Source organism: Athene noctua, chromosome 12 (genome assembly GCF_965140245.1).
Source record: "Athene noctua chromosome 12, bAthNoc1.hap1.1, whole genome shotgun sequence".
In the NCBI taxonomy this organism is placed as follows: Eukaryota; Metazoa; Chordata; class Aves; order Strigiformes; family Strigidae; genus Athene; species Athene noctua.
This window is the reverse complement of record NC_134048.1, coordinates 21,903,015-21,927,666: the sequence shown is the minus strand read 5'-3', so window position 1 is coordinate 21,927,666 and position 24,652 is coordinate 21,903,015. Positions and strand designations below refer to the sequence as shown.

Below are 24,652 nucleotides of genomic sequence, written 5' to 3'. Positions count from 1 at the left end.
TCACCTCTGAAGCACTACTCCACATTGCAAATTCTTGCATTTAAAAACAAGATTAACAAATCAATGCACGCTGAAAAGCATTCTAAAATCACCAATACGTAGTATTCTAGTGAGTTTTCTTTGCAATTTGTAGACAATAGATTTCCAATAACAACTTGTAATTAGTTCATTTTCTCTTATTCAGTTGTTACATACCCAGCCCATTGACATTTTGCAGATGGTATCTTTTGAAATGAGAGACATTTGAAAATAAGAGAGTTTGGCAAATTCACACTTGAGAGCACTGGTTCTGGCACGCAACTAGCACGTCAGAAACAGCAAAGCCCGTGTCAGATACTCTCCCTGCCTTTTCATGAAAAAAATCTGGACAGCAATTCTTGACCAAAAAGCATAAAATCACCATCATTTGAACCACGTCTACATTTGCCATTATTTCTGCCAAAATTTCGTTTCAGGAGACTCCTTTAATTCCAATCACCATGCCAAAACATATAAACTAAGCAGAGTACAAAAGTGAACAGCAAACCTGGTTAGATGAATTACTGTCTGATCTCGACGTGGAAACGTTTCCCTTTATGGCCTAAGGCAAAATCATGTCCCTCTTTCCACTGGTAAGCATGCATCCAAATGCAACATTTTTTTTTTCTGGATTTGAGCATTCTTAGTTTTTTCTCTGAACTGTATTTTAGCTTTCGAAGCAATTTTGCTTAGATTAAATTTGTCTTTCTTGCTATGAATTAATTCCTTTTCTTTTCCTCTGACAAAATACTTTTTACTTTGTTCAAAATGCAGCAAAACAATTGAGAATACACACCAAAACCTACTCTGACAGCTATTTTGTGGAACTGCAAACAATGCAGGGCACTTTGCTGGAGCCTAGCCATGTATTTTAGACTTGAAGTTTAGAACTGAAGATTTTCACAATAAGAAGAGCTTTAAAAGAGAGAGAAAAAGAAATCAACTTTTTTTTTTTTTTTTTTTTTTTTTTTTTCAGAACGTGTTTCTTCAATAGCAATGGAGGAAAAATAAAAGAAAATGAAAGCAAGAAAATTTTCCACATTAAAAAATCACCTGCCCACTAAAATGGAGTAAGGATGAGCTCACTTAGGTATCCCCAGCTGAGGCATCCAAAAATTACATTTTCAGGTGCACCAGGATCATTACCAGTGCTCAAGCCAGGCATCTTACACTCCATTTACAAGCGAGGCAAGGAGTTTGGTGCCTCAAGATCATCGAAAAAGGCAAAACATATTGGGCAGGGAGATCCCTGGAGCTGATCAAAGGCCCCTCAGGCCTCGAGTGTGTGCTGGGAGCTCAGCCCTGCTCTGCAGCACGGACATCAGCCCACGCAGGGCTTCCCCCAAGCACTGGGTTCTGGCTAAGCTGACCTGGCTACCTACAACACACCACTGGTGGCTCGGTCCTAAACAAGCCTGAAAACCCCACAGCAGGATCACGGCTTGGCTGTGGAAACACCGGTTACTAAATGCTGTTGCAGTGACTTGGATGCTTGTTGGTTTTTCCTGTCATCCCTGCTCAGGCAGTCTGCACCCACCGCAGAAATCAAGTTAAACGGTTTTAAATTTCTGCTTTTTTTGCTTAATTTTTCACATTTAGTTTTGTTTTCGCTATAAGGTTGCACTATTAAATTAATCATTCCAGAAAATGCCCAGTAAGTTGCCTTTATCCTCAGGAACACAGCTGCACATCATTCCTCAAGGCAAGCAGGGAAGGGTTGTTTTGGCCAACAGAAGGCCAACTCATTTCTTTTCCGAGTACTTCACATCACCTCTAACACTGCCTCAAACCGAAAGCAGAGGCCAGCACTCCCCTGCTTGCTAAGACGTGTTTGAAGTTTAGATATCACATAGCTCACAGGAGAAGCTCACAAATCAATGTTGGTAAGCTAATGAATTATTTCCAAGTTGGTACCAGTATCTGCAGCAACATGAAAGAAAAAAAATCCCATATCAGGGAGATTATAGCTGAAGAGGCTCAAATGGTGCACAAATTGTCAATATTTTAGGACTATGATCCTGTAGATAACAGTTGCTACAACACTGCTTAAGAGAACACCTCTAGCAAAACATTTTATCTCGCAATATAGTTGTCCAATATAATTAACTGGGCTTGACCAATCTAGCTGGAAGGTAGCAGTAACAAACACCCAACCCTATGTGCCACGCCACCGAGGAGAACGGCTTTGTAAAGATGTGGGTAAACACTTCACTTGAACATGGAATTTACAGATGGTTTCTGCTGGAAGAGCTGGCTCACTAGGTGTACGTGGAGTACGTATATTATGGATGCATTTTTCTAAACACACATATTCATTTTCCTCACACAGAATTTATTGATCACCTTTCTTAAGATGAGATGTCTATCAAGAATAGATACGCTTCTGAAGGATTCCTTCCTCACTCACCAACTCCCTCTCCCACTTGACCCAACAGCCCCTTTACAGGTTTTGTTCCCTCCTCCTCAAGGCAGAGCTTAGCTTCTCCCCAGCAAGCATCAATCTCCACGCTTTTGGGACAGTTACAAAGCTCTGCCCTAAAGTAGTTCCTAGCAAATCAGAAATATGCACAACTCACAAATAAATCCGTTTCATACTCTAGTGAGCCTCCGGAGGGTGCCTGAGGAAGTCGGGGGTGGATGGCTCACTGCTCTACACCACACGGTTGCGTTGCCTGGTGAGGAATAGGGCTCCCGGAGGTTTCAGGATCACTGCAGTAAACCCCGAGCCAGTCCAACGCCGTTCACTGCTGTTCCTCTGGGTTGGTGGTGATTTATCCAACGCCCTTGCCCAGTCCTTGTTCCTTTTTTCACCCAATTCGTTCAAATTCACCCTTCTCTCTGGTTCCCCAGTCCCCAGCTGCAGTGCTGGGAAAGCCCCAGGTCACGAGCCCACGCCGTGGGCTGGTATCATCCGCACTCCCCAGCTGTTATCCCATGTTTCCCTGACCTCCCGCTGCAAGCATATATATCCCTTTCTCATATTTCTCCATCGTGCTTTTTTGATAAATATTAAAGACAGGTAAAAAAAGGAAATCTGAATGAAAACAGAATCGGGGAAGAAAGCAAACTTCCTTTTTAAAAGTATACCAGCATTACAAAAGGAAGTTTAAGAAGAGAGCACATTGACCCTGCAGCCTCTTCTGCATTCATTCCTGCATGAAATACGTTCTTTCTAAACAATATTTGTGTTCTTTAGATAATAACATATCCATAGATGATAACGTATCTCTCATCTCACAGAAACAGCAATTTTCTCTCTACATGTAACATATATGCACAAATACTTGGGAAATAACAACTGGACTGAAAAATAACAATTCAGTATTTTTCTTTCAAAATGCCTTTGTAGTGGGTTTTTTTGGTTGGGTTTTTTTTTTTTTTTTTGGTCCAGCTATGACTTCAAGGATCTCAAAATGTCACTGCAGAGCCACTAGAAACCGTGTGACACGGCAGCCTTCAAGAGCCACGCTGGGGAGCGCAGGGCACGCACGGTGACCTCAGTGAGCCACGATGGCATCGCGATGGGAAAATTATCTTGGGGTATGATTTCTAACCTGACCTAGTGAAATACTCCTGGTCTTTTATGTAACCTCAGTCAAAAAGCTTTCTAAACCCAGCGTGACTGACTGGGAAGACCTGCTGTGGGGTAGCAAAGATGCTTGCAAAAGGCCTTTTCTGTGCTTTCAAAAATGTAATGAAATGCAAAGGCAGGTTGTGAGAAGGGGATCTTGGTTAGGAGAACGCTGACATTGGCAGTGAGCTCAACTTTAAAGGGGTTCTATTGTAGGGTTTATAACTTATTAGCTAAACAGTGTTGACAAGATAAAGCCATTTTGATGGAATGCATGTTTTCCCTCTCTTCGACATATCTGTATTACAAATTGACCTGTCCACACTGATGATAATATAGATCTTGAAGATTATGCTGATTCTTTTTTCTTTTTTTTTCTTTTTTTTTTTTTCAGCTAGGCTTTCACATCTGCCAACCTGCTACCTTCCCATTAGGGAAGACAACAGGAATGCCAAAAGTGACATGCTTAATTCTAATGACCTCCAGTCAGATACGGTTCCAGAAGTTATATCCAAAAATCACTCGTCTGAGCATATTTCAAGTATGACTCAGCTGGGTGCTGCGCTTGCCAATTCACCAGACTATCTCCATGCTGATTAATGAGATGCATGCTCTGCTTTAGCTCTTATGACAACTAAGCCTTTCATTTATTACGCATTTATCAAATCTCTGTGACAATATAAAGAAAATACAACAGCCAAATATACTTGCTAGAACACTAGTTTTGGAATGTGAAAATCTTGAGATCGCCATATTAAAAATCATTTTTTTAAATTATGGTCTTGAGCCTGCTTATCTAATAAAATTTATGAGAAATTAGAAGACACCTACAAGTTGTTCTTGCCAGAGCTGCCAGGAGAGCATTTCATCCATCTCATATGCTACTTATGTACGATTAAAGCGATTCAAAAAGTAATACTTTAATCCTGTGTTAATAGATATTTCTAGTCATCCTCCTACACGCAAGCAAACTTCTAAAAGTTGTATTCTTGGGCTTCAGGAACAAAAGAACCTTCAGAAAATCAGAAGAAAGATGACAGTTAGTAGAAGGGCCACTGTATCTGCCCATAATCCAAAACCGTGCATTAAGATGTGTATGCAAATGATTAGCATGATTAGAAATTATTATTAAAATAGCACTTAGTAGATGTCGTGCTCGTAAAGGTGAAATCACATTTCAGGAAAGGTAAGCAATTGAATTTTTCTCATCCATGCACTTTTTGTTCATTTACAGCTGATCAACATGGATAAGGATCAAAAATGCCCTTTGAATCCCCGTGGGTCTTGGAGAGAGACGATGGGTCAAGAGAAAGCAAGAGACACACACAGAGTAAGAGAAAAGAGGCCATTTTGTGGCTCTGTAAGTTGCAGAAAGGGCATAAGACTCTTTAAAATGAAATGCAACTTCTAAAGCAGCACAAGAATGACAAATTGGAAAGCTCTTCACATTATCAAGGTCATCTTCAAACCTTTCCAACACTGCGACACTCTATCAGAGCACGGTGCACCGAAACAGATGTAACAGAGTTTTTGAGAGGATAAATTAGATTGAGACTTTCCGATGCCACCGAATTCTGGTAATTATGTTCCTCAGCTTGCTGAGCAGCCATCTCCACAGCCTGCTGCCAGCATGCAAAAATGAGTGGCTTGGGTGAATTTCAAGCAACAAAAGGATCACCTTAATGGGCCAAAAATATAAAAAATGTGCAGGATGTTGTACCTGTAAACTACAACTGCAAGCCAAATAATGGCTCATAACACAGCAGAAATTTCATAAACACTTAAGGACGACAAACCAGAGTGTGTTGTGCTTAAGACAAGTGTTTGAAGTATTTTTGAGTTTTTCTCCTACATTGTGTAATAAAGGGAAAAGATGTACTTTCAACAAGCACTAAAATTTTGCTTACAGAGACCCCAAAATTTCCAAAGTTTCCAGTTTTAATTTTTAAATTAAAAGCTCGTGAGCTAACCGCTCTTGAAAGAAGTGGAGATTCTGGGAAAATTGAAAATGGAGAAGTCAGTCCGACTTTGAGCTTTAGACGGAGAACAACCCTCTTCATATACAAACCCCTTTTGATAGACGCTCATTGTTATGCCTTGGGTTTTGTTACAATATTTTTGCACTTTATCAATTACTATCTCTATTAATTGGCTAGTATTTCGTACTTGTCTTATTTTCATTGCCCACTTAAAATTCACCGAATCAAAAACTCATACAAACGACTCTTGGAATTTAGCTTCAAGTTGCTGTGACTTTGAGAACCCATTGATCCAAATATGCTCCCAAATAACTGCGTGTCAAGCCTTTATAGCTGGGTTAATTCACTTTATGGCCTTCTTAATGTATGAGGTTTTATGTTTTACTGTATATCTGCTGGTTTGAGTGTGCTGTGTTGAATTTAACGCGTATGCGGTTCAAACAGGTCCAAGGTGGCAACTGGGGCTAATTTTAAAGCACTTTAAATATTATTATCTGAAGTTGTTTACTTTAATGAAAAGCTGGGAATCAAGAAAACAGAAACCACTCTCTTTAGAAAAGAGGATATTTGGCAAAAATAGAGGTTTTGCAATAACACTGTAGCGTGCAGAAGAGCATCAGTGAGGTATGTGCTGGTGCGGGGCACATGGTGATTCTTGAGCTCACCAAGCTTTTCCCACCAAGCAGGCACTAGAGCAGGATGCCCTGGTTTGAAATCAAGGACTACTGAAATTATTTTGTCTATCAAATGTCACGTGCAAAGATTTGAGAATCAATCCAGCTTAAGAGGTAACCAGCTTGTTACCAGCCTCTTGCTGGCACTCAACAGATCAATGGATGAATCCCGCTGTCGTTTGAAGAGTATTAACCACATACAAGTACACTGTAGCTCACTATCCTGATTATTGAATAATCCCCCATATTTTCTGTCTTTCCTTTTTAATATCCCTAAGGGACAGGCATCAACAAAACTTTCTGTCATCCAGGTGAAGAAGACAATGTGAGCCTTGTCCAGGGAAGGACTTCAGTGAATGCTTATCTTAAAGCATGAGCATAAAGTTATGAAGACAAGTGGGATAAAACAAGGACTTTTTTTGTTTTTCTCGCACTGTTTAAGTAGCTCAGTGATCTAGGGATCTTTGCAAACGGTGCTGAGATACGTATGAAGATTGCACATCCATAATCCACTCACTAACATGAGAACAAAAAGCAGAAAACATCCTTCCCAGGCAGAATATTCAGTAAAACACCTTCCCCACAGCAAACTAACTCACATTACCACAGGTTGCAGCTCTTTTTCCTCTGGATTACTCAGAAACCACAAACTTGGGTCTACAGACCCAGCCCATTCACTGGGATCTCTCCATTGCCATCAGAAAGAAGCACCACAAAATACCCAAGAAAACAATAAACCCCCCACACTTTTACCAACCTCCTAGTTCATGCTCATCCTTTGGAGTGCAGTAACCTTCAGAAGCAAGTTTTCCATGCTGTTTTCATGGCATTAAATACAAAAAGGGATTATATTTGCTGACCATGTCTGGGAAGGCAACATTGCCATCACAGATAATCCCATGCTTTCAACACCCAGGACAGACAAAAGCATCGGGACTCACGGAAGGCTGTATAGAGCTCCTGCAGGGTTAAGCGGCCGTCGTTGTTGTAATCATCAAACCGGAGAAGGTCTTCTAGTGTACAATCCAATAAATCATCTTCCAGGTCCTCCTTCTTCATTAGCTGTAGCAAAGAGAACAGGTAATCTTACATATAATGTAAAACTACAGACTGCTGTCCTGGCTCACCCAGCAGGTTTTCCATTAAATGACCACTGGTGATATATATATATATATATATATATATATATATATATAAAAATATATCGTATCTATCGTTATGTATTTGCTTTCTATCAAGATGCAACCGGTATTTGCATTCCTGCAGCACCTCATGGGCCATGGATTGGTGAGGTTAAGGAGCCTCGTCCTTCAGCAGCAGCACAGAAACGCATTTTCATGTTGCAAAAGTATCAAAAAATAAATATTCAACAAAGAAAAAGGAAAGTATTTTTTTTTTCCTCCTTCCTCTGTAGTTAAGGATGAAATTATACTCCTTGCTTTTAGGACTAAAGTGGGCAAAAGTAGATGGTGTATTCAACACTAATGTGTTTTTCCAGCCCCTGACGGTTTGTTTCTTACATATTCTAAACATTTCACACATTTTGTGTTAAAACCAAAGAGCTTTAGAAGTTGCACATCCAAGTTAGCAAATAGCCAAAATCAGATCTAAGCATAATGAAAACGTTGGATTCTCTGAATTTATTGTAGAACGTGAAGAAAACTGCTGAAATGTTGCATCTTCCAGGCAGGAAGGCTTCTTGCTGTAGTCCAGGGACTCTTTTATTTACTACCCAAGTCTTGGCCCATTATATTGAAGCAATTTGAAGTAATAATGCTAAAAAAATGACCCTTCACCTAACAAGTAAAAATGTTCAATAAAAGTGAGATCAACCATAACGTCCAAGATCAATCTTCTAAAGACGGAAATTTCCCTTTGTCTGTCTTTGTATTGAAAATTGATTAACTTTTCATAGGACTGATAAGTTTTTACTAGTCCTTTTGATTTAACATCAGGGGGGAAAAAAAAAAAAGTCAACACAGAACACTTCAGCTGCAACAAATTCAGTAGATTTATGAATCTGACTTTAAAATACATTAAAGTTTTAAATGGAAATAAGATTCCAATTACTACTGTTGTTAATAACTCTGCACACCTACAGCTGCAAAACTACGGGGGCATTTCACACTGCCAGGTGTGGAGGGAAACTATTCGACAGGGTCTGTCGGTAGCCAGGAGGCAAAGCAGCTTTAAATAGAGGGGGATGGACCATCTGCTGCCACTTTTTTTTCCTCAAAGCAATGCAATTCTGTCGTGGAGAACAAACAGTTGGGCAAAGATCTCGTGGTGCTGCCTGCTGCCCCGACGCAGGACTGTCCTCTCTGGAGGGACTCTGCTTCCAGTTTCTCCTTTGGGGTGAATCCCTCTGCGATGAGTCTCCTAGAGATCACCCTTCAGGTCTTAAAAATGACTTTTTTTCTGCAGCAGTGCACATTACCTGCCTTCAGTTTTTCCTTGCAGACAAGATTATAGTGCTCGAGAGACTATTTTTCTTTTAAATAAAACAAAGAAAATGCACAGCAGCAGCTCATCCAGCAGCCAGAGAGAACAAGCTCCCACTGCACCACGTTCATTTTGGCTGCCTCTACCCATGGGCAATGAAATTCTTATCTTTAGGGGAATTTTAAAGTTGCAGACAGCTTCAAATTAGAGCCAATGCAAATCAATCCCAAAGCTACCTAACAAGGCGAGAAAAGTTCTGTTAAGACTAAAACACAGAAAATTTAAAATTGCTCATTACCTAAAAAAAAAAAAAAATCCCTTGAAAACTGGGTGAATAAACCGGTCATGTAAGAGCACAAAAAAATCATCTTCCTGTCAGTGATAACGAGAAAAATCATGAATTGACAGACCACACATCAAGTGTGAGTGCTGTGAGAGCCCCGGAGCTGCCCTGCAGATGCATCCCCAGCCCGGTCGGGACTCCAGCCACACTCCCACCAAGGGGCCCAAGCTCAGTGCCACTCAGCTCAGGGTTAAAAGTATTCATGGCCAATTCTGCATGAACTGGCATCATCTCGTCCTTCGAGAGGTGATCGCGCTGCCAACTGCACAGTGCTGGTGGCAAGCCTCTGTGGAGAATGTTTGGGTGCGAGGGCTCCTGGCTGAGGGCTGAACTTACGCTGGTCCATCACGCTGAAGCGGGCTCCGGATGTGCAGGCACGTTTATTCGACTTTGATAGCAGCGAGAATTAAAATAACAGTAGCCAGGGTCTACGCTTGCTCTTGTGAGACAGACCTGGGCTGCAAATAAAGCCCGTAGTAACTCTGTAGCAGACCTTAAGGCACTGAATTTTGCTCCTTTAAAATGCAGGTCATTGTTTCTTCCTCTGGGTAATGGCTTGCAGGCTGCCAAGCCTTTATTTCCATGCGAGTTGAGTTTTAATATCCTGACGGAATAAGTTTCATGTAAAAAGGGGAAAAAAATTGGAGAGTAGAACAGACACTTAGATGTCACTATGCAAAAGCTGGCTTTGAATTCAGAAAAAAGTGTTTTCTTATACCTACCATGTCTTTATAAAAAAATCATTGCATTTAGATGAAGTGTTGTATATATTCATAGCTCTGAGATCTAAGGGAATTTACACTGACACTTTGCATTGTGCAGAAAGGATCGTGCATCGTGTCAACAGCCCGAGGATTAAAATTCAGTGCAAACTGTCCTACACAGGAGCCAGCTCTGGGAGGAAGGAGTTTGTGTCCATCCTCCTGCTTGCTCACAGCTCGCATTTACGTGCTGGAACTGCAGCGGCTTCTGTTCGATGGAAGCGGGAGCACAGAGGAGACACCTGCAGAGCAAAGGGTGAAGGGCCAGCTGCGGAAACCCAAACAGGTCCCAGGCAAGGATTGGCTTCCAAAAGGCTCTCAAAAGGCGTTTGCTTCTAATTCTTCTCATGGATGACACAACAAAATGGAAAAGACAGGATCTTCCCGCATCTGGCACAATGCGTTCTCTCACATTTACAGGACTGTTTTCTCGGGTCTGCACGTGCAAAGAGCAAGTTCAGGACACAGAGAAATCGTCTCGAGTGCCTGGGCTGCATATTCAGTTCACTTTAGCAGTGAAATGAATTCCAACGGTACAGCTTGCCCATAATTAGAAGTAACAATTTCTTTCAAGCTCTCACCTTCTCTATCGGTATTAATTTCTGCTAATCAACATTTCAGCATCTGCCTAGGGATTTTGGGAAAATAAACCTGTCAAAAAATATTCCAACTTGGCTGTCACGTTATTACATGCTAATGCACGGTCCAGAAGGCAACAAGGAAGAATTAAGAGATTTCTGCCTAACTTAGATGCACCTAAAAAAATCCAAATTAATTCTTCCCAAGCCGGCTAGCTGGAAATATTTCAGAAGATGATGGTTAGCAGTGAGGATTAATATCTATTTTCAGGAGCATGGATGGGGCTGGAAATCTGCCATTCTCTTTTTATTTGAAGAGGAGCTTCAAAGGTTTGAGCCACCACCATTTTGTCTCCCCAGAGATGCAGAGAGAGACTCACATGCTGCAGTAGATTTTCCTCCTCTACCTGCTGCCAGCCGGACAGTTACAAACGACTGTTCTCACAAGAGTGCTGCTGCGTTACATTCAATTCGCACTTTGAATGAAAAATGCAATCCACTTCATAATTCCATTTTCATTGAACAATAAACCCACCTGAGCCAGTTCAGAGCTGCTGAGAAGCCCATCACTGTTTACATCCAAGTGCTTAAACATATCTTCAACTAAGAAGCGCTTCTGGGACACTCTGTCCTCGGCCAGGCTGCTTGGTGGGCTCTGCCGACGAGCCTGCAGGTCCAGGAGGATGCTTTTGAGCCGGCTGTATTCTGCCATCGTACAGGTGTCACCTAAAAGATAAAACCACATTACTGGACTACGTACTTTTGTCTTGATTTTTTTTTTTTTTTTTAAAGGACTGAGCTCCTAGAGGGAAAAATAACGCACAGTCGAGGACAGGCTGTCTGCATATACAGCACCACTCAGCTCTGCACTTGAGGAGCTCCTGTAGTCATTACCTTTTTCTAATAGCTGGCAGTTTTTCTAAATCCTGCTGTCAAGGATGCTCCTCCAGCACGTTACCGTCCAGATTACAGGGCTTCAGTTACAGACTTCCACACTCAGCTCTGTAATCCTCACCCATATTTAGTTGGCTCTACATTTTTCTAAAGATAAGTTCATCTGCCTTGTGATTATAAAGTAAAAAACAAACCTGGGGAACCTGATGTTTAGAAAGTGCCACAAATGTAAATACATAAATAAATAAATGGCATCCCTGAAGGTTTGCTAAACATGGGGCTGATCTTAAGGGATCCTTAAAGGCCACCCAAGGTGGTAAGTTGGCCAGGGGGAGGGCAGAGAGGAGCCCCGTGGCTGGGCTGGCGCCGGTGCCTGTGCACATCACCCCGGCTGCAGGCTGGCATAAATCTTCTCCTCAGCCCCCGACCAGGAAAAAGGTCGTTACCACGGAAAAACCTTCAAGCCACTCTCTCTAAAGCGACACCAGCTCGGCTGGAGGAATCAGGTTGAACCTCCACGACCCGGAACGCTCCCGCTGTGCTGGCAGCAGCAGCTCTTCCACGGTTCTTCTCTGAGGAACGTCTTGCTCTGATTTAAGGGCATCCTTCTAGAGGAGAAACATACCCACGTGCCCAGAGTACGTTACGGCCCTTTTCTGCTCAACCGCTGCCTGGCGGAGCTCGGCAGAATGAGGAATGGCAACTCCTCTGTGCAAATCTGTTTGCTTTAGTGCAGAGCAGAGCGGCTGGTGCCTCGCAGGGGCCCTGGCCGACTCTGCCGTGGGACGGACCCGGGAGCACCCTCACCCTCCAGCTGCCCCACACCGTGTGGGCATCAACCATCACCCACCAGCCATACCAACACATTCATCCCGTCAGCTGCCCTTTTCTCTGCAAGGTATTTTCACTATAACACAGATGCCCTTATTCTCTATAACGGTGGTTTTACCACAACTTTTTTGTTTTAAGTGCCATCGCTGATCCCGGTGGATTAAATCTAAGGGAACCCGGTCTTGCCTCAGTTTAAGAGACAACACCCTCACAGATCAGCTCTCCAAAGACTCCAAACATTATTCCTCTGAAAAATAACAGAAGGCTCTGGCATACTGACAACTAATGTTCCTGTCCTTTTCTTGCTGAGCTGCACCATTTTTGGTCCTCTGGTCCCACTCCAACTGAAACCCAATTAAAATTCCAGGTGGGAGGCATTTCTCTGATAGCAAACCCATCTACTACCAAGATTTTTTTTTTTTTTTTTTTCACCCTTCATATTTTGTGCTCACAACTTCAAAAGCACCATGACTTGAGAAGGTGAGAGAGGACACAGAGGCTGGGCATGTGTTCACCAGTCAGGTCAGTGCCCTACTGCTACCCGAGCAGTAACTGCAAGACAAAGCTTATTCTCCACCCTGAACTCAGACCCTTCTAGTTTTGAGAGTTTCTCACTGCTCAGGGATATTAAGCAGCTGCTAAATTTTTCCTTCTCTCTAAACAACCTCCAAAGAGCTCTTGGACCCACATGGGATCTCTCATTTTATGAAAAAACAAGGCTATTCAGCTACTATTAGTCTTGTTTATTATTTCTGATTTTTTTTTTTTTCCCTCCAGCCATGTCATTTGATGGCTATTGTGAAGGCAGCACGAAGAAATTTCTTTCTTCCAATCACGTGCTTATTTAAAAGAAAAATTGATTGCCACATCCAGTGTAATCAAACAATTTTGCAATCCTGCTGTAAACACCGTTTTAGCTACTGCAATAACAATTTTTGGGGAGCTGGAGTTTTCCTTTCTCTTCAGTCAAATCCTAATCCTAGAGATGGATCTAAGACTAATGAAGACGAGGGAGATCTATTTAATTTGCCTCCACCTCTGTTTCCGCTCTGTGGATTCCATCCCTGAGCATGGCTACAGGCAAACCCCAGGTGACCCCCGGGTGGGCTGACCCCACTCCCACCGTCCTCCCCACGACGGGGACACCCCGCGCCCGGCTCTGCGCCAGCCACCAGACCCGGTCACCCCGACCGCTCCCTTCAGCCCTTTTTATTTGTCGCTTTTTCCTCCTACCAACTTTTACCAGTAGCGTATGTCAACACAACTCTTCCTTTACACCCTCCAGACCTTTTATTTTCGGCAGTTCTGTCTTTTTTTCCGGCTTCTCTCTAACTTTTGCCCGGGGCAGTGCTTTCCCAACCTTCCTCCCTTGCTGGCCTTCTGACTCCCCTCCACCTTAACCCTCTTCCTGACCGCAAAAGGCAGAACTGGACAAGGACCTAAGTGCTTCTGAAGCCTCCTCATCTCTTCTAACAGCCCTTCTCAATTTGTTAAACTTCTACCGACAACTTCTCTGGCTGACAGCTATCCCTGGCACCAGTCTGAACCCATGCACCTGCTTGGAGGATTAACTGGGTGTGATGGTTCCTCGAACATTGGAGCCTCAGCCAAAACCCAGCACAACTGCACGTTTAAACAGGATTTCCAGTATGAGTCCTGCGTTAACGCAATGGCAGAATCTAAGCAGTATGTGGAGGCAGCGGATGTTTGAATCCAAACGTTGCACCTTTATTCCTGCACACATGGGACCCGTGTGCCCACCGGTGACGCACCCAGGCCCTCGCTGCGTGCCGTGAGCCAGGGGATGGTGATCTCCTTTCACTGCACTACAACCCTCGGCTTTAACATGCTCTGAAAACAAAGCCACCGCAAAACTGCTTTTCTTAAAAAAAAAAGCACACGCTCATCCGGGCTGCAGGACGGCCCAAGGTAAGGGTGCTCATTTTCAGACTTTCTGAGGGTCACAGCCGTGCTGCAGCCTCCGGGCCTGAAGACTGAAATAAAGGAAACCACAGGACAGAGCTGGTGACAGCCTCTGGCAGAAATTCCCGAATCCTGCTATAAAATCACTCACAAGACTTTTTCCCCCACCACACTATGGCTGTGTCCAGGGTCAGGGACCATCTACCCAGCAGAGCCCCCTCCTGCATGGCAGGATAACGCCGTTCCACCACGTACACAGCAAAGAAAAGCAGCAACAAGACAATTATGTCTCCTATTTAAAAAGTAAGTCCAGCTTCACATGTTGTTAACACACGCCACGGTCAGAAGGTGAGAAGGTGCTCTCGACCCCTGTCAAAACTGCTCTAAAACCTCGTTACCTTCACTTCCCTCCGGAGAAAACTACACTCTCCAGCTCTGCTGGAAGCAGATCCCTCCCCAGCATTTCTCTGCAGTGTGAACGTGACAGACTCGGCGGGTCTCGCACCTCTGAACGCCTTCCCCTGACACCCCAGACACGGGAGGGTTGCAGTGATGCACAAGCAGTCGCTCCCGAGCACGGCACTGCAGAGCCGCTCCGCAGCACGCGACGCACAAAGCCAGGAGTCAAAGCAATAAAGTTCTGTCCCAGGGGGGTGAGATTAATAATTTGAGCTGCTTTGGCTGAACTAAAAGATTGATAGGAAAATGCACTAAAACTGTAATATATGTATGCATATATGTATAACTTTTATATTTAATCTCTTTGTAGCGGAAAAAGAGAGGGAAAAACGCTCCAGGTCAAAGGAAATCCTGTTTGACCCGAAACTCTGACTTTCTAGTAAGTTGGCCAGAGTGTCAGTTCCAAAATCATCCATGTTTGGGATGCCTGAGCTGATATTTTGCTGCTTAAGCTGGACCTATTGCTATTTCAAACACAACTTCAAGGCACTGCAGGGACCAGACACAGATGCTGGAAGCACCCTGTGAAAGACACTGCCTGCTCCTCCAGCAGGGAAGGGAGGAGACGTGTTCAGGCAACTGGAATATTTTGGCCAATGCCAAGGACAGCTAGGCTCGCCTGTAGCAAAGATCCTTCCCCTCATTTATCAGGCATTATTTTTTCTTCTTTCAACCTATCTTCCCTACAGAGACTCCTAACAGTCCTTCCTCAGACCTGGCTGTATAGGTCTTGCAAAGGACAGCTCTGTATTTTCTCTCATTCCCACCCACCTCTCTCCTGCTGTCAGTGACACTTGTAATCTTCTTACCTTGTGCCTGGGATCTACCGGCTTTATCTACTAAATACCGTCTCTTTAGGTTTCTGGCAGCACTGCCACCCCTTGCATGTTCGCTTCTCCTCCAGCTATTACAACCAGAGCTGTTAAACACAAAAAAATCACAGAAAAGCCATCTGTATGCTCTCTCTCTTATCCCCATTCTTGTCTCCGCTTTGCTAAGTGCCCCCAGCAGTTTCCTCTGCAACATAAGCTCGTCATTAGCAGTTTATCTCATCTCAGCCTGCTCGCATTGGTAGGTCTCATTAATGGATATCTCTCAGCTTGGGTTCCTTGTTAGACCTTCTAGGGGACTTGGATTCTGTTCACAATTGCGACCAGCTCAGACAAGTGTTGTATTTCCAGAGGTGGTTTGCTTGGGGATGGGTCTCCCAGCCTGCACGCTGGGAGGTGACCCCCACCCTCTTCTGACATGGGTTTTGAAGGACTTCTTCCCTGTTTCTGAACACCAGAAATGCCACCACGTGTTTTAAGTTTCCATGTTGTACCGCTGCCAGCTGATCTCCTGTCCAAGCTGCCTACCCATGTGCTCAGGGCACCATCCCCACCACACAGCTAGGGGAACCAAGGCACAGCGAGCCCAAGACACACGTTTGGGATGAGCTAAAACAGCTATTCTGTCTTCCATGCTCTAAACTAAATCTCTACTTGATCATCTTTCTTCACTGCTTTATATGAAGGCTGGTTAGAAAGGTGACACACGTTCTGTTCCTATCTTTAACCACGATCCCAGTGTGATTTATTCTGCTGACTCCAAGAGAAGAGGAGAACTAAGAGCAGACTGGAGGCATCAGACATCCAAACTAAAATGCTGATCATCTAAGACAGAGTGTTGTTTTTTTTTTTTTTTTCACATGAACTTTAGTAACATAATACCCCTATCTTTGGATTCCAGCTTAGGAATTAAAAAAAAAAAAAATTAAATTAAAAGATCACCTTCACCATTTTAAAAGACTCTGTATCACTTCTACTGATGGCCACTCTCCTTTCTGAACGCAAACCTAATTTGATAGCAACGAGTTGTACAACAAACACAAGCCTTCCCCAGGGAGAGCCATCATGGTTTTTGTCCCGTGGTGGGATGCGCTGGGCAGAGATGACTTTGCTCCCACCCCACTGCTGGAGGTCAGCCCGTATCCCTCCTGTGAGCTCTACACCTGACTCTGTAGCCCTCAGAGGAAAATCTGGGTGACTTTCAAACAAACCTCACCGAAGGTGCAGCTCCCTCCTGTGCTCTTTGGATGAGGCTTCAATAGACTTGCCACGCTCAACAGACAGGGATTTCTGGCTTTTTTTTTTTTTTTTTTTTTTAGAAATGGACCATTAAATGCATCCTCCAGCAGCAGCCTGCAGTGGCTCTCCAGCCCCAAGCCCTACCCCTGCAGCAGCCACGGTTCTGTGATGGAGGATGGAGCTGAAAGCGAGGAACGGTGTCGCAACACCCCCAGCCAGGGAAGCCGGTGATTCCCCTTTCCACGCTGCAGGAGATCTCTACAGAAACAAGCCCTTTTATCCCTTTACAGCACTTTCAAAACCAGTAAAGCCTGGCACTGTTTGAATTAAAAGAAAAAAAAAAAAAACAAAAACCAAAACCAAACCAAAACAGACAAGCAAAGAAAAACAATAAGATAGAAGAAAAAGAAAAGAAACATCCAGCATATTAAGGCCTGATTGCTAAAGTGATCTTCAAGGTCTCTTGCAACCTAGATGATTCTGTGATTCTGTGGAAGTGTGGCCAATAACTGTCACATTTACATGCTCTGCTCACTTCAAGCAATGCTGTTTCTTGCTCTGTTTTGCAGCGGCTACGTAATTCATCCCATTTAGCACTTCTGCATGCTTTGGCAGATAAAATATTGATCAGCCTGCCAAGAAACACAAAGTGCCATTCTGTTTTCATGTCAGAATTCAGTAATGAACTACATTTATCAAGAGCATCCTCTCTGTGAAAGGTCAGTGGTGAATGTGGCTAAATTGTGATGACAGATCATTAATCCAGTTCCCTCAATAATTGCCCTTTTTAAGAATTTTACTCCTGTTTTTTTTCGTGAATTGTAGCAGGTTTTTACAGTGAGATCCCTGAGCAATCTTCAGCCCACTTCTGAGTCAAAGCAGATAACGGAGAAACAGCAAGTCTGGGGATTAAGTGTCCTTCAAAGGAATGCAGTTAACATAAAATAAAAATAAAGTGAAGAAGTGCAGAGGCTTGCTTTGATGGGTAAACTACTCTCCCTGTAAAATATTATTGAGCAAGGTGCCTTACAATGCAATGATTACTAGAAATGTCAGTAGTTGAACTATCAAAAATGATCTGAAGACACCCATAGAGCACCAATCTCTAAGTCCTTGGTGCAGAGCTGACCTGGCAGTAGGTGTGAACCTAAACGTGTACAGAGTTTTTAGAGGATTCCAGCCCCACCGGTTACTGAGCTATTTTTTCAGCACAACTGCAGGGGCTGCACAAATGCCAGGTGGCACCTGCGGCTCATCAGAAAATCCGTGACAAAAGCTGTGCAGCCATTAGCATCCAGGCTAAGAACAAGAGTACGTGATTGTCCGCCCAAGGGGGTATACGCAGAGATTCAAACTTGTTGTGACCCTCCGAAAATTCTGGAGGAGATTCCCTTGGGTGGCATCTCCACATGCCTGGGTGCAGCCACCCACAGCAGCCCACGTGCTCTGGGCTCCAGCCCTTAAAAATCTGCAGTCAGAGAATCTCACAGAATGGGTTGGGTTGGAAGAGAGCTTAGAGATCATCTAGTTCCAACCTCCGTGTTTTTTACGTGTTTGAATAAAAGAAGTCTCCCCAAGACAGGCTCCCCTCAGTCACAGAACTGTAGAATGGTTTGGGTTGGGACCTTAAAGGTTTAGTTCCAACCCTCATGTGTTTTACATGTTTGGATTAAAATAAAGTCCCCTCAAGGACAGGTTCCCCTCAGCCCACCACTGACAGGCTTCCCTCAGTCACAGAGTGGTTTGGGTTGGAAAAGACCTTAAAAATTTAGTTCCAACCCCCATGTTTTTCACAGATTTGCAAAAACAAACAAACAAAGTCGTGCTGCTGATCCCAACAACCCCAACCCAGGATTAGACTTGGCAGGCTACTGCTGCAGGCGAGGTAGGACACCACAACCGGGCGTCCCGTGTGGAGTTGCCTCCCCAGATGCCCCACCATCGCCTGCCAGAAACCCGCCCGCAACGGCAGGACCACGCTCCTGCTCCCTGCCACCACCAGGGAGTATAAAAATAACCCAGCACAAATAAACCACCACCAAAGGTGAACTCCAGTGGCACTCACCGTCAGGTCAGCCCTTCGCCACCACCAATAAAAAGCTGTTTGGAGCAGGCTGAAAAGCGTCATTTCTAAGGCAGGAGGCACCGGGGGTGTCGTTTTATTTGACAGTTCCTCTTAGACCGTGCTGCCTATTTTTGGATGGCAGTTTTCTAGCTCCAGGAAGAAATTCAGTGCAGGAGATAGGAGCACTAAGCTTTGTTCTTGCATCTGCTTCCACAGGGTAAAAGAGAAGTGGCTACTGAAAAGAACATTTCTAGACAAAATTAAAAGGATTTGAGAAAGGTTTAGTTTTCAAACAGCCCAACCTTTCATACGCTTTACTCAGGCTTTATCTGGTATTGTTAGAAGCATCAGAAAAGGACTAAACTAAAATGTTAAGGGATACAAATTTATTTATGAGCGTGGCTCCTTAATTCTTGTGCCGTGTATGGCTAAATTGCCTATCAGCAACAGCCCATTTTCATGCATACAAAATCAAAGGGTTGGCATGCTTAAACTGCAAAAACGTGGTCCCAAACCATCAGACCGCTGAATCAGAGTGAGATGCTTATGTGAACTCTTTACATCAATAATCCGTGGCCTCGTGGCCTGTTTGACTTGACAGAGCAGGTTTACAGTGGGACAGGAAAATTGAAGATGACTTCAGTTCTTCAGGGGTCTCATTGCAAATCCCCATTCCTCCATGCAAATTTTCTATCTGTCTCTTTCTATCTATCTTCCTCTTCGTTTAATTGCTGGGTTTTGCACATGCATGAAGAGATTGGATGGACTTCTTTCCTACTTTTCCTGTGTGGTTGGAAAGCAGAGGAAAAAACCTGCTTTTTCCAACAAGTTGCATGAACAGACACCTCTGAGCAAGCGCAACAGCTTGCTGCGGTAAGAGAGAGGAGAATACTGAGAAAGCTTTGTGAAATTCCGAGATTTCTTGTGATTTAGAGACATCTGTGAGTTATGAACCTTCCCCTCCTCTGATTTTTATAGGCTGTGAGTCCTAGGTGTGAGCAAACCGATTTAGGATGAAGAAAAATTAACCCAAATCTTAACCTCTAAGAAGTCTTAATATCAACCATTTGACTTTGGATCGCTCGGAGAAAGCTTCCTATAAAATACCAGGCAGGGCTTTTCAGCAATTACACTGCAGGTAACTGCGCTTGCAACGTTTCTATAATGTCTGATAATAACACCAGGAGCATCCTGCTGTCTCCAAACACGGCCACAGACCACGCTCCTTGCCGTCACCGTGCGCAGAGGAAGCCACACGCCGCAGACGTGACATTTAGGCAACGCTGGCTAATCGCACAGTGCTCCCATCACGGTGCTACCTGCCCGCCTACTTTACACACTGCTAAGCCCCTCAAAGGCTGAGTACCTATTTTATTCCTGATTTGAATTTACAAGTTAAGTGAAACTCTGGTAAAGTTCCCGCTAAGAGGAGCAGATGTTTAACATCATGCAAATTCACGAGCATTAGCAATCCTTCAGCTGCTACTGCCGAAAAAAATTCAATTAACAATAAAAGCCCAAACTAACTTGCTTATCTTAGGGATATGTTTCAGTTAATAAGATGTACATTTATCAGATATCCATATATAATTTAGCAGCAACTGGGAGCTCACTGAATATATCACAGAAGTGGAATGGAATACATACTACAAAGTAGATATTATTAAACAATAGACATTTACAACCTGGAAGACCTAAAACTCGCCTCAGCGTGTATTTATTTCAATATTTCATTTTATTACCAAAAAAAAAAAAGTGCACCCATCTATTACTCTACGAGCCTTTAAAATATATTAAAAACTTTCAGCATCAGAATATAAATTCCTCATTCCATAAACAACTTTATTCCTACCTCACACAATTACCTTCTGAACTACCTAAACGAATCACACACACCTTGGCCTCAAACGCACAGAACAAGAGACAGATGGATTTGCTGCCTTTCTCAGGAAGTCCAAGAATTACAGCTTGATTTTACCAAGTCCGAAAGCAAGTTCTAGGTTTTCATCCTTCCCCGAGGGAGCAGGCAGTGCTTTGGGCAGGAGATGTTAGGAGCAGCCCCGGGGGAGGGAGGCAGGAGGAAGCTCGCAGGTGGGAAAGCGTGTGATAAATGTAATTTATCAAGTGCCTATCGCCGCCTAGGCGGTTTGCCACAGATTTATAGATTTTTAAAGCCAGGAGGGATCATGTGCACACTCTGACCTCCTCCATTACACAAGCACTGAATTCAGTGAGATTTCACCTGCAGCAGTCCCATAATTTGTTTGCTCTATAGCACACCTCCTAGGAAGGCTTCCAGCCCTGATTTAAGCACATAAGAGCAATTTTTCAAATGATTACTTAGTCTCAGTGGGCAAACATATTTTATTTTTAATTTGTTTAGCTTCAATTTCCATCTACTGAATTTTGTTACGCGTTTATCTGGTACATCAAGCTGTAAGTCTTACACGCCATACGTCACCTTCTCAGGTTTGCACTGCTGTTGGGCTCAGCTCACGTCTTACCTGTCCTCCCTGATGAGCTGTGGGATACAGTGGCTCTCACTAAGGCAGCTCACGTTCTAAATGACTGTTTCTTTCCTCTTCTCTGGGAATTTTATCAGCCCATAGTGGGCCATAAAACGACCATGAAAACATCTGCAAGAACCTTCGGCTCCTTGTCAGCAGTGGGTGGCTCTACCACAATTCAGCACCGACCCCCCCAGCTGGCTCAGACCCTTCAGGGTACTTCTGCCATCACAGAGAGCTTGAGCTCATTCCCAAACCAGGGAATTCCAGAAGATTATGGTGGACAACTGCTGTCATCCCACCAGGACATCTCTCCCGAAGATGCACTCAGTGTTCCCAAACACGATCTACCATAAAGAAGATGTAACTAACAGCAATGCCTGGGCTGGGAAAGTTTTCTATGTGATACCATAAACAAACAAGGCTATTCCTACTGATTTTATTATTCGCTGCCTACTGAGAATTAGCTGTTATTTTCATGTTAAAAAATTAAAAATGTTTGTCAAACCAGAGAGAAGAAAACGCCGTGAACATCAAAGAAGATGAAGAAGGAATACCACGCAGTCAAGGCAAACAACTCATAAGTAACCCCTACACTGCTCATTCAACCTATTCAGTGAGCACAAATATAGTAATAGAAGTCAGGAGTGAATTATGCATGATTCACAAACAGAAAACTGGCTACGTCTAATGATTAATTTATTCACAACACAGCCCACTCTGCTATAAATCTGTCATTCCACACAGAGACATGATCTTACGCACACGCACACACCCCCCAACTCTATCTGCTTGTTCTGTACTCTCTCCAAATTATACTTTGTCTTTAGATTGTATTGTTTTCCTTTGTACAAACTATTAAGCTAAATTAGTGTTGCTGCATCCCAAGTTGCAGATGGGGGGGCGGGGAGCGGGAGTGGAAAGCATACTGTACACAGCTGTTTTCAGCAGTGCCAACAAAATGAGCTTAAGAACGTCTAATTACTTAAGATCCCAAGTAAAAACAAATTCACAGCGTAATGAATTGGTTCAATTATTGAGAAACGCTGTATTGAAATAGCCTGGGAAGATAGTGAGGCTGTTGTGAAGGTTAAGAAAAAGAAAATAATAAGTCAGGAGAGGCGTCTGGGCGGATGGTGGGTGGGTGCTGGGGATCCCACCCCCGGGAGGGACCCACACACCCGAGGAGGGAGCTGCACGCCGGGGCTGAGGGGCTGGAGTTGGCGGGCGATGGAGCAGTCGGTACTTGGGAGGATAATTAAGCGGGTAGGTCGTACACGCCTTTGAAGAGCACGGGCTTGGAGGATCAAATTGTGCGTGGCTGCCAGCTGCCTCGGGGACGGGAAACGCAGAGAGGTGACAGCAGGACTCAGACAGAAAATTCCCCAAGATACGGAGGGTGGAGGCATTGGTGGCGCTTCAGAGGGAGCGCAGCAAGGTGCTTTCCTCGGCTCACACACGTCCAGATGCAAGTGGAGTCCAAACCACTCCTTTTCCTGCTCTCCTCCTGCTCGCTCCCCAGGAAGGGGCTGGAGAGGAGACAAACGGCCAAGCAACGCAAAACAAAGCAGCTTAGCGAAGTCGCCATGGGCTACTGAGGTACCCGTCTGCCTCCTCAACGTGAGGGATTTCTCAGAGAGGGGCTGTCGTCTGGACGGTGTCCTCGGGAGAGACACCACTGCTCTCCCTCCCACGGGAGCTTGGCTTTGCCGTGCTCAGCCTAGCCCGCAAGGGATATTTCACATTATTACACTTTCCAACATGAAAAACAAACCAAAGAAACAACAACAACAAAAAAGTAAAAAGCCTATCTATGAAAAGCCATGCTCCTGGAGAGTAAAGGCTGAGCAGAGCTCCTGAAAACAGGGGTGTTCTGCTTAAATCCAGACTTTGATTTCCGTTTCACGGTTTCCACAAACCAAAGGTAATTCAAGGCAATCCTCCTGTCTAGGACTGACACCTCCATTCGTGTGATCCGTGCTGTCCGGGGTCGAATCATCCATCCCAAAGGCCCGATGCTCCCACGTTTTGTTCCTTTGAGCCACACACAACCACCTCCATATTCAGTCTGTACAGAGTTGTACAGCTCACCCCCCTGCTTTTAGAAAGAATTAACTCAATTATATTTATTCTACATATTTCCTCCTGCTTTTGCTGTAAGGACGGCTGGGTGAGAGAGGTTTCTTTCCACGAGGTGAGCCCTTCGGACCGCCGGTGATGGCAGGAAGGCTCCGATTGATGCGGTTTTGCTGTGATGGGCAAAGGAAGTATTTTGGGGGGAGCTGCAGGATTGCGGGGGGATTTCAGTGGGGTTGGGGAACAGTCTGCACTAATCCAGACCTCTCCCTGTCCTGTGTCTGCCCAGTCCATTTAGTGGCTCTGAGATGAAGCTCTCACTGTGCATTCAGAGAGCTCCTGGCACGGGGTCAGAGCCTCCAAGCGCTGCCAAAACACAAATAATGAGAATAAATAGGCTCAACAGATCTGCTGGGACCCTCCTACCTACAAACACGGTAGCATCAAATGTGGCTGGCAGCGAAGGATTGCAGCTTCAAGTACGGAAACAGCAAAGGCAGGAGATGGACGAGAAGTTTAGAGCTCTCATCCTTGGTTTGATGCACGTGATTTGGAGGTAAAGGAAAAAACCAAAACAAACACATCAACAGGTAAACAAGAGGAAGATTTCCTTTGAAGCCTGTAGTATCTTCTGCAATGCATTTGCTGTAAATGTCAGTTTACACCTGGTGCTGTGCTTTAGTTTTAATTTTTGCACCCGAGATTGCTATTTTTAGATGAAGTGGATTGACCTGGCAGACCCTTAATGTATGGGGAGTGCTCCTTTATTATCGCTGAAGCCAAATCTCCATGAGCAATCTGCAGGACAATAAATAAATAAATAAATAAATAAATAAATAAATAAATAAATAAATAAATCTTTCTGGCCCCTCGAAGCACCTGAAGACATCTATGACACATCCACTCGTCATCATGAACTGGAAGAGTTCATTTTCACACAGAGATAATTAGCTTGGCTCACTCTTCAGCAGCTACATGAGGAAGAGTCTCGGTCCACTGGTCTGAGGGACCACAAAGCCTTGGCTACCCTTCCACTGTAGCCAACTCCCAATCCTCATGTCTATATGGAAAAATGTCATCACGACTTTAACCCAGACATCCTGTAATTTATATTAACCAAACCAAACAGGCTTTTGTTAGATAAACGGTACATTTGCTCCTTATGCCTGCTTCAGTTGATGATGCTACGCAATCTGCTGTTTGACATTTTACAATCCTCTACCTTATTCCTATTAGAAACAGCAAAATTGTCTGGATTCCTCCGGGAAGTAACCAATGCTCACTTTTTTATGGCTGACTGGCACATTTATCAAATACTTCTAGATAGCAAATGTATTATTCGGAAGCTTTAATAAACGTTAAAGCCCTCTGGCACTAATGTAAATTTTACTGATCCTGTTGTGCTCTGAAACACCTTTCCAAACAATTCACTGGCTTCTACTGTCAGGAGGAAAGCTGCACC

At 44.0% G+C, this 24,652-nt stretch overlaps 1 protein-coding gene across 6 annotated transcripts in view; it reads right to left on the bottom strand.

Moving 5' to 3' along the window:
• The window catches only part of FSTL4 (follistatin like 4), a 239,899-nt gene that overhangs the window by 100,409 nt on the left and 114,838 nt on the right, over positions 1-24,652 (bottom strand). For 5 of the 6 annotated variants that reach the window (XM_074916210.1, XM_074916215.1, XM_074916212.1 and 2 more), the window contains exons 5-6: positions 10,902-11,092; positions 7,184-7,304 (exon numbers count right to left, since the gene is read on the bottom strand). In XM_074916210.1, coding sequence (XP_074772311.1) covers positions 7,184-7,304; positions 10,902-11,092 — 312 coding nt within the window. Of the gene's footprint in view, positions 1-7,183; positions 7,305-10,746; positions 10,750-10,901; positions 11,093-24,652 lie in introns of all 6 variants that reach the window. The other variant, XM_074916216.1, reaches the window with a different exon arrangement.